This window comes from Maylandia zebra, linkage group LG2 (assembly GCF_041146795.1).
Source record: "Maylandia zebra isolate NMK-2024a linkage group LG2, Mzebra_GT3a, whole genome shotgun sequence".
NCBI lineage: Eukaryota > Metazoa > Chordata > Actinopteri > Cichliformes > Cichlidae > Maylandia > Maylandia zebra.
In genome coordinates, this window is record NC_135168.1 from 2515666 (window position 1) to 2533715 (window position 18050).

General features: G+C 41.1%; 1 protein-coding gene across 3 annotated transcripts in view; it reads left to right on the forward strand.

Moving 5' to 3' along the window:
* LOC143420304 (NACHT, LRR and PYD domains-containing protein 12-like) overlaps window positions 1-12674 on the forward strand; it is a 79069-nt gene extending 66395 nt beyond the window's left edge. For all 3 annotated transcript variants that reach the window (XM_076888165.1, XM_076888163.1, XM_076888166.1), the window contains 3 exons: window positions 350-523; window positions 6327-6503; window positions 7651-12674. In XM_076888165.1, the coding sequence (XP_076744280.1) occupies window positions 350-523; window positions 6327-6503; window positions 7651-7660 (361 nt within the window). In that variant the 3' untranslated portion in view covers window positions 7661-12674. The remainder of the gene's footprint in view (window positions 1-349; window positions 524-6326; window positions 6504-7650) is intronic.
* Window positions 12675-18050: the final 5376 nt, after the last annotated feature.

Genomic DNA, 18050 nt, shown 5'->3' on the forward strand with positions numbered 1-18050 from the left:
CTCGCCTCTGTCAGTGCGCCCCAGGGTGGCTGTGGCTACAATGTAGCTGCCATCACCAGTGTGTGAATGGGTGGATGACAGGTTGTGTAAAGCGCTTTGGGGTCCTTAGGGACTAGAAAAGCGCTATACAAATACAGGCCATTTACCATCTATTTGTGAAACATTCAGAGTTTTTTCTCTTGTTGTGTTTGTTTGAAGCTGCTTCCTGTTGGCTTCAGCTGTTTGGAGTTTCCATTTTCTAAACTTCTACATTCTGAACCTTCTTCAGCTCTGAACAGATGATGAAACACTGAATGATTTCAAGCACACACTTTGTCTAATAAACGTACATCTTTCATTCTTTTTACAGATTGTGGGACTGTGGTTTGTCAGAGATCAGCTGTGATTATCTGGCAGCAGCACTGAAGTCCAACCCCTCCCACCTGAGAGAGCTGGACCTGAGCCTGAACAACCTACATGATTCAGGAGTGAAACAGCTGTGTGGTTTTCTGCAGACTCCAGGATGTGGACTTGAAACTCTGAGGTCAGTCAGCATGTTTTAGTTGTGCTGAGATGAAAATAATGTGAAAGTTGTGCTGACACTAAACTGCAGACATAAAACTGCTATTATACTGATCCACACTGAAGATCTTCATGGTAAAGTCTGTTTTCTTCTTCTCTGGTTTGGTCCATTGACTGTAGCAGAACAATGTTCACATTTCAAACACTCAAAGAAGAAGGAAAAATCCTCCACTGTATAATTCACTATGAAACTCTTAACCTCTTCATTCCACCTTAAAGACATTCTGACACTGAAATCCAAACCAAAATGGCAGTTTGCTTTAGAGACAACAGTCCAACACAAAACATACATACATCATACAAAACACAGGCCAACATCCAAAAACAATGTGGGCTTTAGAGATAATTGAGAAACTTTCTGGGGGAAACCCGGGCTTGTTAGGAGAGACGGCATCCATCCCACTTTGGATGGAGCAGCTCTCATTAAATCCCCCAAAACATTACTATCCAGAGTTGGGAGTCGCAAGTCATGCTTTGAGGTGAATCCGACTATATCTAGTCATTACCTCTCAGCCCCACGCACTAACTCAGGCTAACTGTTCCCTCAATTTTTATTTAATAGGGGTCTTCTGAATCGCTCTTTGGTTCTGGGTGAGAGACCAGATAACTTACCATGGGAGACCCTGCCAGGGGACAAAACATAGCCCCTGGGATCCCTGGGACACACAAATTCCTCCACCACAATAAGGTAGCAATTCATGGAGGTGCCCTTTCTTGTCTGATTTCCTAATAACATTTAAATTTACAATAACTGATCACACAGCAGTGGGGAGTAGACTTCATCACAGTAGATGTCCTGTAACTAAGTTTAAGAATATAATTCACCCACTGTTATCATCTTCAATGTCCTGTACCAACTGAAAAAACAAGTCTTTATGATTATAAAATGGATTGAATCGCGTAATCCTTTTAAACACAGGACTTACCACCTGATAAGACTTACCACCCGGATAAGGGAATTTCTCCACAGCCCATTGTAATCTGGAGGAACTCACCTTGTGATCACTCTCAACAAAATATTTTTTTTTCACAAAAAAAGAAACATGTGACATGCTATCATGTATTTTACAAAGCATGTTTGTTCCCATATAATCAGGTGTGTGTCTCTAGGTGCAAGCTTCACCCATACATCAGAAACAGGAAACTCAGTCTGTTAGAGTCTGTACTGACCTCCCAGCCCCTTGCTCCTTCAGTGGGCTGGTTTCAGTCATTATGCAAATGTCCTGTTTATAAGATTGGGGAAACCTGCAGTCAGCTGAGACTGAAGAAGTCACTTGGATGAGTGACGAAACGTTTCTCCCACAAAACGCTACGTCCAGATGAACAGAATCAACTTTTGGAGACCTTTAACCTTATTTATTCATCATAAATGAATTGTCTTTAAATGATGTCGCCTTTCAGTCCTTCACAGAATTTCCCTCATACAGTAAATCACTTGTGTTGCTCAATCAGCAAAAAGCATCTCATAATTTTACTATATTACCAACTAAATTTATCGTCTGATCACTGGTTGGTCACACCAGAGTCTCTTTTCCAAAGGTTAACCTGCAACCTGGACAGTTAATTGTCAGCAGTGGATAAACTCAGCATTTGATAACAAGTGTATGTTAAGTTTTCCCTGTTTTAACAGTGATGAGAAATATGGGCATGTCATGAGTGTGATGTTCATTGCATGTGTGTGTTAGTAGGAGGGTTAATACACTCTCTGCTTGTGTACGTGTGTTAGCATTCTTTTACCATTTGTTGCGATGCTCCGGACACTTCCTAAACCTCCATGAGTCAGTCGGCCTCAATTTTCAACCCAATTTTCATGTGCTCTCACATTAACAACAACAGACTTCATTTTTCCTCCATGCTCTCTTCTCCCTCCTTCTCACCGCTGCTGTCTGTCTCCCACATCTGCAGCAGGTCACAGTCGTTGACGTATCAGAGGCCCAGTTCGCCATTCTACTTCTGCTTCGACTTATTTTTCTTCTTTTCAGTCTCTTCCTTTGCCATTTCAACTCCAGTGTGGCACATGTCAAACTCAAATAGTCTTCTAAAGTCCATTCACACAGCACTCAGCCTTAGTTTAGCCGGTGTGATCAGTCCCCGCGGACCCATCACAGAGTGAAGCTTCACGTGAGGGACCCTGCTCGCAGTGCCATATTGTCATGTAAGTTTAAAAAATAACCTGCAAACCACCCAGTGAGCATTATTTGAAGTGGGTTTAATAAACATATTGCAATGTGGAGAGAAACATCCAGGCCAAACACCAGGAATGATCTCTGACGATGGCCACTGCCTTGGACTCTTTTATACACACACAGACACTCTCAAACAAAGAACATTCCATAGGACATCACATATCCCTACACCTTCAGTCCAGCTCATCCTTGACCCCTTCCCACTCTAAGAAAAGTTACAACCAGTCACCTCCCTTGAGCAGGGTGCCTAGATGTCTTCAACTCTACAAAAGGCCCTCTGTGAAGATGCAATAAAACCTGAGGCCCACTTGTGATAACATTCCGCATGCATACAACTAAGTGAGAAAGTGATAATACTACTGCTAAAGTGATGTGATGTTAAAATATGTGATTAATACACAGAATAAAGAAATTTCCACCACACAACACGGAGCAGAGCAGCTACCTGACGCTACTCCAGCAGAGGTCGATTATCTTGTTAATAACTTTGCCTCCTCACTACTGTTACAGAATAAATATATATTCTTAGTGCTTATTTTCTGATCATATTGTTTCATGTATTTTAATACTAAAGGCCTGTATAAAGCAAGGTCAGCTGTGAGAGAGAACTAGGTCAGAGGGTGACAGGTTGCCTTAACAACGGAGTCTTAATTTAGAGGAGAATTAAAACAGGAAGTTTTGTGCAGAGCTGCAGAGAACAGGAAGTGAAACTAGTGCAGCACAGGAGTTGTTTTTATCGAAACTATGTGTGATGTGTAAAGGACCAAAATAACACCTATATGATACACATTTTTGGCTTCTAATGCTAGAGATCTGCAAATTGGCTTTGGACTGTGCATGTCTCTCTCTTCCAGAAGATGATTAAATAAAATAATTACCGTATTTCCCAGACTAAAAAGCGCACCTGAATATTAGCCGCACAAGCTAAAATCAGGGGAAAATCCTGTTTTGTACATACATTAGCCGCACCTGACTAAAAGCCGCAGGTGTTTCAATGTTGACTTATCATATGTAAGAGAATATGCACAAAGGGAATTGTCAGGAAAGAGATGGCTGTTTGGGGACACATCCCTTTTATTAATATTTTGAAAAACAAGTTACGGGTACATATTTGCATAACTTTTTAGGTATATGTACAAGTAGCGGTAATTACAAGTACGAAACATGTACTGTGCTTCATAAATGAGTAACAAATGTAGTACAAAACCACCAAAGTCCTCTTCTCCAGTGTCGGAAACGAACAGGCTCAGGGTGGCTTCGTCATCCACTCTCAGCTTCTTTCCTTCGTTGTCACTTTCAAAACAAAAGAAATCCTCGTTGTCAGTGTCGGAGTCGAACACCCTCTGAAGGGCCGTGGCGGTGTCCTCCTCTCCATCATGCAACAGTCCAGCCCTTCGAAATCCGTTGGTGATTGTGGATGTTTTCACACTTTTCCACGCTGTCAGAATCCACCGGTGGAGTTGAGCATAACTTGCTTTTCACAAGTTTATCGCCGCTCGTCATCCACGCCTCCCGCTGAATGCGTAGCGCTACTTTGAAGTTTGTTTTTCGTGCTACTTCGTACGGCACTACGTTGCCTGGCGGACGGACATGTGACTAACATACCACTCTTGAACCCCGATCCTTCCGCCAGGCAACGTAGTGCCGTACAACAGCGGAACAAACAAAACAAATCATCTTACGATATCACAAAAATCATGGACAATCCATAGAAAAGCCGCACCTGACTAAAAGCCGCAGGGTTCAAAGCTTGTGCAAAAAGTAGCGGCTTATAGCCCGACAATTATAAATATTTTGACTGAGTTGTGTTCTCTATTCAGTAAAAGAATGACAAGAACCAGATTTAATACTACGTACGACTCTGGATACTGTAGCTCCTGTGAAAACTAAGGCCTCAAATCAGAAGTACCTGACTCCGTGGTATAATTCTCAAACACGTACCCTAAAGCAGATGACTCGTAAGCTGGAGAGGAAATGGCGTGTCACAAATTTAGAGGATCATCATTTAGCCTGGAGAAATAGTTTGTTGCTTTATAAGAAAGCCCTCCGCAAAGCCAGAACATCTTACTATTCATCACTGATTGAAGAAAATAAGAACAACCCCAGGTTTCTCTTCAGCTCTGTAGCCAGGCTGACAAACAGTCAGAGCTCTTTTGAGCCAACCATCCCTTTAACGTTAACTAGTAATGACTTCATGAACTTCTTCATAAATACAGTTTTAATCATTAGAGAAAAAATTGCTCATAATCTTCTCACATTATCTACAGCTACTTTTAGTACCATTGATATTCATTTAGAAAGAACAACTGGAGAAAAAGACTCTGCGTTAACTTCAATAATTACTTCCTCCAAACCATCAACGTGTCTTTTAGACCCCATTCCTACAAAACTGCTCAAAGAAGTCCTGCCATTAATTAATTCTTCGATCTTAAATATGATCAATCTATCTCTAATAATCAGCTATGTACCACAGGCCTTCAAGCTGGCTGTAGTTAAACCTTTACTCAAAAAGTATCTCTAGACCCAGCAGTCTTAGCTAATTATAGGCCAATCTCCAACCTTCCTTTATATCAAACATCCTTGAAAGAGTAGTTGTCAAACAGCTAACAGATCATCTGCAGAGGTTTATTTGAAGAGTTTCAGTCAGGTTTCAGAGCTCATCACAGCACAGAAACATCTTTAGTGAAGGTTACAAATGATCTCCTTATGGCCTCTGACAGTGGACTCATCTCTGTTCTTGTCCTGCTAGACCTCAGTGCAGCGTTCGATACTGTCGACCATAATATCCTATTAGAGCGATTAGAACATGCTGTAGGTATTACAGGTACTGCGCTGCAGTGGTTTGTATCATATCTATCTAATAGACTCCAGTTTGTGCATGTAAATTCTGTTTACATTATACATGCTTCCCTTAGGCAGCATCATTAGAAGACATAGCATACATTTTCACTGCTATGCAGATGACACCCAGCTCTATCTGTCCATGAAGCCAGATAACACACACCAATGAGTTAAACTGCAGGAGTGTCTTAAAGACATAAAGACCTGGATGGCCGCTAACTTTCTGCTTCTTAATTCAGATCAAACTGAGGTTATTGTACTCGGCCCTGAAAAGCTTAGAAATATGGTATCTAAGCAGATTCTTACTCTGGATGGCATTACCTTGGCCTCCAGTAAAACTGTGAGGAACCTTGGAGTCATTTTTGACCAGGACATGTCCTTCAACGCACATATTAAACAAATATGTAAGACTGCGTTCTTCCATTTGTGCAACATCTCTAAAGTTAGAAATATCCTGTCTCAGAGTGATGCTGAAAAACTAGTTCATGCATTTATTACTTCCAGGCTGGACGACTGTAATTCATTATTATCAGGAAGTCCTAAAAACTCCCTGAAAAGCCTTCAGCTAATCCAAAATGCTGCAGCAAGAGTCCTGACAGGGACTAGAAAGAGAGAGCAGATTTATCCTGTTTTGGCTTCCTGTTAAATCCAGAATTCAAAATCCTGCTCCTCACATACAAGGTCTTAAATAATCAGGCCACATCTTATCTTAATGACCTTATTACTTTATTTATACAGATTGAGTTACTGTGGTTTGTCAGAGAACAGCTGTGATTATCTGGCAGCAGCACTGAAGTCCAACCCCACCCACCTGAGAGAGCTGGACCTGAGGAGAAACTACAGCCTGCAGGATCCAGATGTGAAGCAGCTGTCTGATCTTCAGGAGAGTCCAGACTACAGACTGGAGACTCTGAGGTCAGTAGAGTGTTGGAGTGTGTGGGTGGTGCTGTCAGCAGTATTGTACTAAACACAGTCGGTATGAAACAAAGAAGCTGTGAGAGGAGAATGGTGACAGGCTTCAGGATTGGATACAAACACTTTCTGTTTCTGCCTTTTTGTGACCTTTATGGTCACCATAGTAATGGCTGACACTCTCTGATCAAACACTGTAAACATCCAATCAGCTCTCTGAACAAAGCAGCACGCAGACCAATGACTGCATTCATTTCCAAGATAAAGCAGTGAAGAACACAGTCTGTAGGTGAGGAAGAATTTAGTGAGAGCAGATGTTTGGATGGAATTCCTCCAGTTAACAGCTGGAACCGTCCTTCTGGATTGTTGGGCTTGTTGTTGGGGTTCCTACAGAGCTCAGAGTGGACACACCAAGTTTATTCTAATGAATGAAAGTCCAAACTCAAACTAGGAGTGAAAAACATTTTCACCAACTTCAATAAAAATCCAATGTAAAGATTAGCAAAAGTGAAACAACGAGTCCTAGTACAGTCCCAGCACTGAAGTCCCTGCTGCTCTTTATACTGGATGTGTCACGGCTGCCGGGGCAAGCCATGTGGTGTTTGTAGAACAAGGACCCAAGATGCAGGAAACAGCTAGATGCAGGTGAACGTTTATTTACAAAATGGAAAACAGGAAATGAGGCACGAGAAACTACTAAAAACCTAAACTGGGAAAACTAATGAGACCTGAAATAATAACAAAGCAGGACAAAGAGCAGAAAGACAGAGACCGAATGAAGAGAACACCATGAAACGCAGACAGAGTTATAACCAGCACAGGCAAACACACTCTATATATACAGACACAAGGTAACGAGGGAACTAGACACAGGAGGGAGACACAGCTGAACCTAATGAACATGACGAGGAGGAAACAACCAGAAAGCATGAACCTAGATCCAGAAACACTAGACATTACACAAAGACCTGACAGAACTGGAACAGAGGGAGTACAGAACCAAAAACAAAGATAATATATAATAATCAAAACAAAACCACTGAGTCCAGAGAGTCAGGACCGTGAAAGGATGTGCTGCATCACTGACTGACAGCTGATGAAGAGTCTCTGGAAACACTCGTTTATCTCCTCTTCCTTCTTCTCTCTGCAGGTGGTCCTGATAGTAGACAGGACGGTGTGTGTGCCTAGAGAGGATGAGCTGTGTCCTGATGATCCAGAGAGGTCGAAGCAGCAGCAGCTTGTGTGTAGAGACGCTCTGACTGGGCCATGTTACTGGGAGGTGGAGTGGAGAGGAGAGCTTCATCCAGCAGTGACTGATAGAGGAATGAGAAGAAGTGCAGATGACTGTCAGTGCTGCAGAGTGAACTGCTCTGAGAACAGCTCCACTGTCAGACACAATGTAGAGTCCAGCATCATCCCTGTGTGTCCCTCTGGATCTGACAGGATCTTCAGTGTATCTGGACTGCTCTGTCCTTTTACAGTCTGTGACTGAAACCTTTGAATCAGACTCATTTTTAATCTTTGCTGTTAAACTGGGCAGTGATGCAGCTTTGAACTGTTAAATATTCCAATTCTTTGATCTTTGGGCAGAAGGAAGAACAACACTCGTTGTATAAATGCTCAACAATCCCTTTATTCCATACAATTCTCATTATTCCATACAACACTTTTGAGCATTGACCATCCGGATGGGAGATGTGCCTGAAGAGGGTAACAGCAGATCTCAAAATGTCAAACTGTTACTCAAACTCTCATAGCCTCTGGTGGCCCCCACCTAGTCATAAAAGCCTAAACATCCACATTCTTTCTCTCTCTCAGTGAGCCTGAGTTACGACCTTGGCTCCCTGTTCAGTATGTTCTGGGGTGGCTGTAGCTCAGGTGGCAGAGCAGGTCAGCCACTAATCAGAAGGTTGGTGGTTCGATCCCAGGCAGCCTCCGGGCTGCATGTCAAATATCCTTGGGCAAGATACTAACCCCATGTTTGCCTACTGGTGGTGGTCAGAGGGCCCGGTGGCGCCTGTGTCCGGCAGCCTCGCCTCTGTCAGTGCGCCCCAGGGCAGCTGTGGCTACAATGTAGCTGCCATCACCTGTGTGTGAATGTGTGTGTGAATGGGTGAATGACTGAATGTAGTGTAAAGCGCTTTGGGGTCCTATGGACTAGAAAACGCTATACAAATACAGGCCATTTACCATTTACCATTTCTCTTTGTAATCAGAAAAGAAAGGCCATGATTCTACACAAACAGCATTTCTTATAACTCAGCAGTATAATGCATCATAAAACTATGTATTCATTCACAAGAAATCAGCAGTCTAATGTAATACAAATCAGTCTAATAAATGTAACAGTTATCACATTCTTCTAAGTCAGGAGAATAATGCAACCTAAAACTACATAATAGTTTCACAATCTTTAATTAGAGGTATAACGTGGCATAAGATGATATAATAATCTCACAGAACCCACGAGAGTACCCTTTGACCTTTAAATGACCCCATGACCTTTCCTCCAGCGCCACCCTCAGTTCACAAACAGCGTGTGACTGATTAACTGAACTGATCAATATTCCAGAAGTTTCACAGACTCAATGCTGCACTCTGATTAAAAAGAGCTTTCACTTCCTGTCACTGCTAGTGTATGGGCAGAAATCTGTGCCATCAGAAACTGAATTTGAATAAGTTAAATTTGAATTTGAATTGCTTGGATTGAATCTGAATTGTAACTTGAATAAATGCTTTTAAAAACTGAATATGAATTAGCCTAATGAATGAAATTCAATTTATTGGTATGAAAATGATCATCACTAAATTGAAATTGAATATTATATTTTGAAAATGAATTCATTTACTTTGAAACCGTATTTTATCCTTTAAAAATTTAGATCTCGAATAATTTCAGATTCACTTCTCACCATTCAGTTTCAGTTTTACAATTCAATTTCAGTTCCAAAATTCAGTTTTTTGGGACTTACATCTGGTTCTGGTTCAAGAGTAATCGAGCACAGATTAATAGGACCGAAAGTGTTACTGACGGGAATCTACAGCATCTTGAGCTGAATTAAGACTTCAGAAGTCATTTGTCATGTCGAATGACCAGGTTGGTAATAAATTTATTACATGTATAAGAATGAGCGTCATGTTAACAAATGATAGCCGTACAGTAACTTTTATGCTTATTGTAGCTGTTAGCTAAAACGCTAATTTAGCGTAGTTTGCCCTGGATTCAGCTTTGACAAACAAATATGATCGACTGTTTCTTGTAGAATTCTAAAGTTGTCATCTTGTACCCTCTCAGAGCCCTGTATGCTTGCAGAGACCCCTACAGTAGGGAAACATGCAAAACAGTGTCCAAACCTTTGTATTTTTGCTTTATTTATGTCTTACACAGCATCCCAACTCTTTAGCTAACTTAATAACTTAATAACTTTAGCTAAAGTGAATAGTTAATTCATATCAAATTAACATTAACTGCTAACATCAGCCTACCTTCCACTAGCTGCTCACATTGTTATAAAGAAAGGGAAAACGGTATTACCATTAGCTGCTAATAATTATTCACCCCTAATTACTATTAGCCGCTAATGGCAACCTATTTAGCATTAACTATCACATCGTTATAACGCATGGGAAACTGGAACTGTTCCACTTGATCTTAAACATGCTATTGTCCACCCACTTCTCAAAAAAACTTACTGTGACACAACTTAATTTTTAGACCAATCTCTAAACTGTCTTTTTTGTGTAAAAATTTAGAAAAAGTTGCCTTTCTCCAGCTTCAAGCCTTTCTGGAGACTAATGCCATCTTAAAATTATTTCTGTCTGGTTTTAAAGTGCTACATAGCAGTGAAAATGTGCTCATAAAAGTTCTTAATGATCTTTTACTGATTACCGATTCTGGAAATACCGTCATTTTAGTACTTTTAGATTTAAGTGCGGCATTTGGTACAGTGGATCACGGAATTCTGCAATCAAGATTGAAAAATTGTGTGGGCATTAAGGGTACTGCACTTAAATGGTTCAGATCCTACCTAACTCAGGAGTTTTTCTGTCAGGTTTGATGGCTCTTCTTCCACATCCACCCCACTTACCTGTGGGGTCCTACAAGGGTCTGTCCTTGGACCAATACTTTTTCCCTGTGTATGCTCCCGCTAGGTTCTACTTTTAGAAAACATGGAATCTCGTTCCACTGTTATGCTGACGATTCTCAAGTCTTTTTTCCCATTAAAAAGAAATCTGCAGACTCCTTTAAAGTTTTACTTGACTGTCTTGATGACATTAAATCATGGTTCACGTTAAATTTTTTGCATATAAATGATCAGCTACTAATGATTTTTTTTACCTCAAATTAGCATTAGCTGCGAATGGAAGCCTACTTACTGTAGCATTAGTTGCTGACATTGTTTTAAACCAAAGGTAAACAGTGTCAGCATTAGCGGATAATGCTAATTCACATCAAAATAGCATTTGTTGTAACGGCGGCCTACTTAGCATTAGCTGCTCACATTGTTATAAAGCAAGGGACAACAGTATTAGCATTAGCTGCTAATGGTTTTTCATCTCACGGCTCTTTCTGTGACTGACTAGAGGATCCAAACCAATCAGATGACAATATTTACATGACTACCACTCTTTGAAGTGTATTTGTGAAAATGTTGGACTGTTCCGTTATCAGTGTCTAACAGTATGTGTATGAGAGCCATGTAATGTTGAGAGAGAGAGAGCGAATTTTGATACGTGAGAGATTTGTGATTTTTAGCGTGTTTTAGTTAGTTAGTGTGTAGTTAGTTTGTAGTTAGTGTGCGAATAAAGAAAATATTTTACTGATACATATGGCTTTCATCATTATCATTGCATTAAAAGCTACTGGCATTAGATTAAAACTTTTATTAAAGGTGTGGCTATAATCATTTTATACACACATTGCATTGTGCTCATGAAGCGTTGATGCTCAGTCTATTTAAAGGTCTTAAGCTTCGTTTGGCACGATGTCCCGACAATCCATGGTGTAAGTGACTTGGAGCAGCAGAAAGTGAAAAGTCCTAAACGCTTACAAACACAAATGATTTTAAAGATAGGCCAGGCCAAAGGCCTGGAATTCATTTAGCTTCTAACTGCATTTGAGTTTGCCTAGTAACAGGTGACAGAAGAAGAGTCGAGAAGGTTGCAAACCCACAGGGACCATCTGGAGGGTGAAACAAATTGCCATGTATGGAAGAATGTGATAGAAAGAGGAACTTCTTTGTCTGTTTTTAGCTTTTTAATTGACCGTGTACTGTAACAGCTGACTGCGGTCGTGAGGTCTCAGAATCTGCTCTTTGAGCAAAAGAATGACAAGACCACAGAACTGAAGGTTAATAACATGGAGAAACTCGCGGCTATCCAACGGAAGATTGAGAGACCAGTGTCGGAGTGTTAAAGAACAGCTTGAAATTCTCATGAGTTGTTGCAAAAGGAAAATTACCATCATAATGCGGCTACCCCTTCGGCGCCAGCTGTGGGCTCAAGGCTGGAGCTGAACAAAAACACCCTGATAACGACTGTGTTGAGTCTGTTCCTTCCCATTCCATGCAAGGCCACCTGGGTTGGCTGGAAGACTGTTTACTTAGCCTGGCAGGGCGAAGGACACTGTCTCAGCTGAACTATGGACACACACACACATACATATACACTGATAAGCACTCACTGACGCATCACCCTCCCTACCCCGGATCCAACGCCACCTCCAACGCTTACCTCCCCTCTGATGTGGACATCGGGTCAGCTGGAGGCGCAGTCGAAAGATTGCAGCGGTCCCAGATCAGATGTACACACTGGAACTCTTTCCCATGTTGCTGTCTGTGTTTATTGTGCTATGGTGTGTTGATATCTGTGCATTCCTGTATTATCCTTTTGTGTTGCACATTTCGATGTTTTTTTTCTCCCTACCTGGCCTGACCTGTCTCCCCAATGTGATGTTTGTGTATTGTATGTACGGTCGGCAAGGTCTGTCATCTCGGTTGTGGGCAAAAGACCTGCAGCTGACAAATAAAGGCTATCTCATCATCATCATCTGATGCATGTCATATTCTTGTTAATGCATGAAGGGGCATTCTGAAGTGTATTTTTGGGCGAAGGTCTATGCTGATGTGTTGCAGTGTACATCTTCCCATGCGTGTGTTCAATAAAATCATTGTTTGACTGCACTCTTCTGGGCCAGTGTTGGTTTGTTCTTATCCTCAATATTTAGAATTCGGGACAGTTTTGGTGCCATCACCCGGATATTGAGGAAAAACGGTTGGAGGTGTTGACGGAGAAATCCGGGGCCCGAGGGGGGTCAGACGGACGGACACGATCCAGTGGTTCGACTGAGTGGACTGGGCTCTTATAGAAAGGTAGGCACATGCCTGTTGATTTTTATCCAAAGTGTGCTGAATTGGACGACAAAATTAAAAGTCTACTCAGTTAATTAATGGTAAATGTCTGTTTTGATTTTTGATGAATTCTTGAAAAGAAAGTGAAACTTTGAAGTAATGATAATGAAACTTGGAGAATGACAGTACTGATTTAAAGGTCACATGTTCGTTCATGGTAAAACACAAAGAGAATAATGTGTGTTTGAGAATATATAGGTGATTGGTCATTTTTGTTAAGTGCAAAGTTCAGGAGTGGGAACTCCCTGCCTTTTACAGATGTGTAAAAGGACCCTCTGGCGTGAGGATTATCCCAGGTAGCACCTGCCAAGACTTGGGACCTTGGTTGAAAATAGCTAATGATCAAAGGATTTCTTTATGCACTTATTTGGTCAGTAGAAAACCAGATTTCGGGCGTGGGAATGCTGAGGAATAAACCTTGCGTTGGTCAACGCTTTTAAATTGTTTTAGAATTTTAGAAAATCGAGCCAGTTGTGGTCCGGCAGTTTACTGGTAAATTGATTTTAAAGAAGGTCAGACTCTGGTGAAAGACGCTGCCATTAAGTAGGTCAGATTCCAGGTGGACGCTGCTAAAATTTGTCGAAATTGTGTAGGTTTTGGTGTTGAGTATGTCAGGGATCCGTCTGTTTATTGTTATAATTGTAAGACGTCTGTGTAAAATAAAATAAGCTTCTGTTTATAAAAGAAATTATTAAGTGGGCATTGTTGGAAGTGTGTTGACAATGTGTGTTGAAATGCAGGTGTGAATGGCGTGTGTATGGTTTTGAGCTGTGTTTAAATCATTGCTGGACCCGCCGAGGTCCATTTGCTAAATCTCTTGGGTGGAAATATGACAGAAGCAACTTTTGAATTTTGTGGAGAAGTTTGAAGAACTGAGCTTCAGTCTTCTCCATATCTTTGTGCGCTGTGACGAGTTAAACCACTGTTATAACCCCAAGAATTGTGTGTAAAGTAAGTGTGTTTTTAATGTGATTCATGAAAACAAAGCAGCACACATTCAACCATCTTCATCATTCACATCTCTGATGTCAGGAGTCATCATCAAAGTGTCAATCAATGAACAGATGATGGATCAATAACTGCAGCTGGATTGTGTTTGTTCTCTCCATCAGATTCCTGTCAACTCACAATCGACACAAACACAGTGAACACAAACCTCCAACTGTCTGACAGCAACAGGAAGGTGACACATGTGGAGGAGGTTCAGTCATATCCTGATCATCCAAACAGATTTGATGTTTCTCAGCTGCTGTGTAGAAATGGTCTGACTGGTCGCTGTTACTGGGAGGTCGACTGCAGAGGATAGGTTTATATATCAGTGAATTACAGAAGAATCAGAAGGAAAGGAGACTGTGATGACTGTGGGTTTGGATGGAATGATCAGTCCTGGAGTCTGAACTGCTCTGTTGATGGTCCTTGTTTTGTCTGGCACAATAACACAGAAACATCCATCTCCTCCTCCTCTGTCTCTAACAGAGCAGCAGTGTATGTGGACTGTCCTACTGGCACTCTGTCTTTCTACAGAGTCTCCTCTGACACTCTGATCCACCTCCACACCTTCAACACCACATTCACTCAAACTCTTTATCCTGGGTTTATGTTCTTGTTTCCTGGTTGCTCAGTGTCCCTGTGCTGAGTGGAGTGTAAAGAGTGTCTCCTGTTAGAGAAACACTCTGACTGTTGAACAGATAGTTCAGTCTGTACATGTCTGTCTCTTTCACTCACAAACACGTTTTCAGATTCATGGATTCAATCAGTTGATGTTTCTCTTTCTTAATGGCATGTTTCCATCATGGCTGAATAAGTGGACATCCAATAGTACTCAGTGTATCAAATATTAAAGACATTCAGCATCTCTCATGTTTCTGTTGTTCTATAAAAACAGCTGCTTTTAAAAACTGATCCAATCACAGAAACATCAACTTCCATATTGATCAGATCAATACGTACAGCTCTGAGGTCACTAACGTCTCCTTGAACTCTTCATTGATGGTGATTTGTGGCCCTCTGCTGGTGAGAAGATGAACTGCATGATGTCAGTTTAATGAGCACAGATGACATGAAGTGTTTTAAAATCTGCTTTTTCTAATTTTTCAGGGTCCTGCTCCAAGAAACGGCTTCAACAAACTCTGGCTTTCAAATTAAGACCTCATTCTGAGTTTTTAAAAAAGCTCTTATTTTGGAGGGACCTGACATTTAATCTTCATGTTATCAGTCCATCAATGGGCGTTATTAGCAGTTATCAGCCCATAACTGTGGCTCAGATTGGCCCTCTTGCACCTGCTAGCAGGCTCAGTAGGTTGTTATCACCAATTGGTGAGCCGGATCACTGTTTCACTGTTGGAGGGGTGACGATGAATCCAGATCCAGTACAGACAGACTCCAGTTCACTTCACATATGATTTCCTCATGAACAGAAACAGATTTCATAATGAAAAGGCTTCTGAACGTTACTCTTTTGCCACGAGCATCATCTGTATGGAAGTTGAGCCTGGAAATAGTTTTTTGCTAGTATATTACTTTAGCTGATGCTAACTTCAAAGTACGCCATGAGAGTGTTAATAACGTTACTAATGTTCAGCTACACTTTACTAGGTCACATCTGTGAGACACATCACTTAAATAAATAAGTAAATATTGGCTCTGTTTTATCTGCTGGGCCCAAAAGTGACTCCCTGTATTTAAACTGCTATGAATAACTTGTTGGTCTATAATATGTGAAACATGTGTCAAATGTATCCATCATGAAAGATATCAGATTATCTTGAGCCACAAAAACATTCCTATCATGAGGTAGAAGCTGGACTCAGTTTGTTGCAGAGGGACGTTTATATATCCGATATTTATCCAGTTAAAAGTCACACTAAAATTCAAAAATGGCTTTTCAAGAGTTGTCTGTCCAACAGGAGCAGAAACTGCAACAAATATAACAATAGTTATTTAAGGCTATTTTAAATGGCCACAAAGGAGCAGACTGGTTATAATGCAGCTGCTTCAGAGGAATAAAGATACTTGAAAAACTGTTTTTATTTTATGTGTAAGACCTTTCAATAATGTGTTCACTAAAGTCTATTGACCAGTATAAGTAAAGACATCACACACACACAAACACATGGAAACACTGAAACCTGTTTTTGGTGCAGCAGCGGTCCCAGCTGCTCGCCTTTATCTAGACTGGGTCGGCTGCTTATCTCAATATAATCAATGTTTAAAGTTTTGTTCTCAATGTTTCTGTATTGCTTCGTATAGGATCTCCCAGCATCATCAGCTGTGCTGTCCAATCATTGTGTGCTAGGTTACCTTATAGTGCGATGTGTGTTTGCACAAAGAGAAGCATGTGTGTCAAATATAAATAAGCACAGAACAGAAACAGCTGCTCGTTTCTTCTGTTTAGAGTCAAGTTAGTGTTTTGTGTCTTTGTTTGAGGCCTGATGTCAAGCAGAGGTGTGTGTAACTGCACTGGTCTGTTATATGTGTGAAGTGTGTGCTTCTCTTCAGCATCATCTTTGTCACTGCTGATTCCTTTGTGTCATCATTTGTTGAGAAGAGAGAACAGTTATAACGGAGGAGCAAAAGGAAGCCCTGAAATCTGCATCAACAAGGAAGTGTTGGCTCACCAGTGATCCCAGCAGAGGCCACTGGTTTGGCTCCAGTTGTTATAGATTCAATGATGTTGTTCCTACAGATACATGTTAGCATCTTTATTGTAGTAAAGTCTTGTAATGTGAAGATAGAAACAAGGCAGCAAACAGCTCCATGATCTGATCTTAATGATGTTGTTTTTATTCCTGTCTGTCAGAACTGGATTGGAAACTATCAAAGGTCTAAAAACAGCCTCGACCCTCCCACAGAGCAAACTTTACACACGTCATCTTTCAGCTAAAATTTTTGTTGCAGGGATCTTCTGCCAAACAAGGCTGAGAGAAGATTTCTTACAGCTGTCATGTTGATGCTGTTTCAGTCTTTGGGCAAACACACTCATGCTGTTGAAGATCATGTTGCTACATTATTATATGTCCTGTTATTGTTCTGTATTATATTCAGCTTTCAGCATCCTTTCCCAGTCCCCTGTTACACCATCCATACAAAGCCAATCTGACTGTAAGCCAATGTGTTTGATAGTTTGTGTTGGATCAATAGATTTGACAGACTTGGTTCATCCAGAGGGAAACAGTCCAAATTCAGATCTAATGAAGTGATGGAGGCTGTTTCCTACCACGGTGCTGATGTGTGACTAACAAGGCTCATGGTCTCCAGCAGACAAGCGCCTGGAATGAGGTGAGCTGAGTGTTGCTTTGGTGGGTCTATGCCCACGTCATGCATCAGGATTCATGTTGGCAATAGTTCATATCTCTGTTCTTTAGCCTTCATCACAAAGCTGTGAAGGAAAAACAAACATCTAACAGGATCTGATGGATGCAAAGTCCACTGAGCTCTTTGTCATTTACAAACTTGTCCAACCAACAAGAGCACAGATGAAAAACACAGTGACAGTTAAAGGATTTTGCCATATATGAGCATAGATGACTTTCATATAGATTTTCAATGCAGGCTTTTGGTGAGCCGCTGGGTTCTGTCTAATAATCATCTCAGCATTTTACAAAGAACAGCTCTTTATTAGCTCTTCATTTATCGTTATTGGACATGAAACAAGGAAGCTGTGTTTCTCATTGGATGTTAGTTCCATGTTCATCAGGATCATTTTCTAAAGAGCTGATATTGAGACCATTTACTGCACTGGCTGCACATCCTGTCTACATTTCTCTGTATGTGCTGTGTTTGTCTTTCATATTTCTCCATATTGACACAAACAGTGAACAGCAGTAGATCTACTCTTCATCTGTTTGTAGGGCCAGTGAAAGATATGAAGCAGAAATGGTGTCATTAGGAGAAGAAGAGGAGAACAAGTCCGGCGAGGAGGCAGCAGCTCTTAAAGATGAAACAGCAGCTCAGCCCTGAGCTCAGAGAGCTTCACATGAAAAAGCTCCTCAAGCAGATCCTGTCAGAGGTTTGTCATCAACAGGAGGAGCTGTTAATATCATAGGATGAAGGATGCCGTCAGCTGGATGAAGAAGGTTATTTAATGGCAAACGTTCACATTGAAGTCAAATTGTTGCCGTGTTGAACAGATTCATGTACT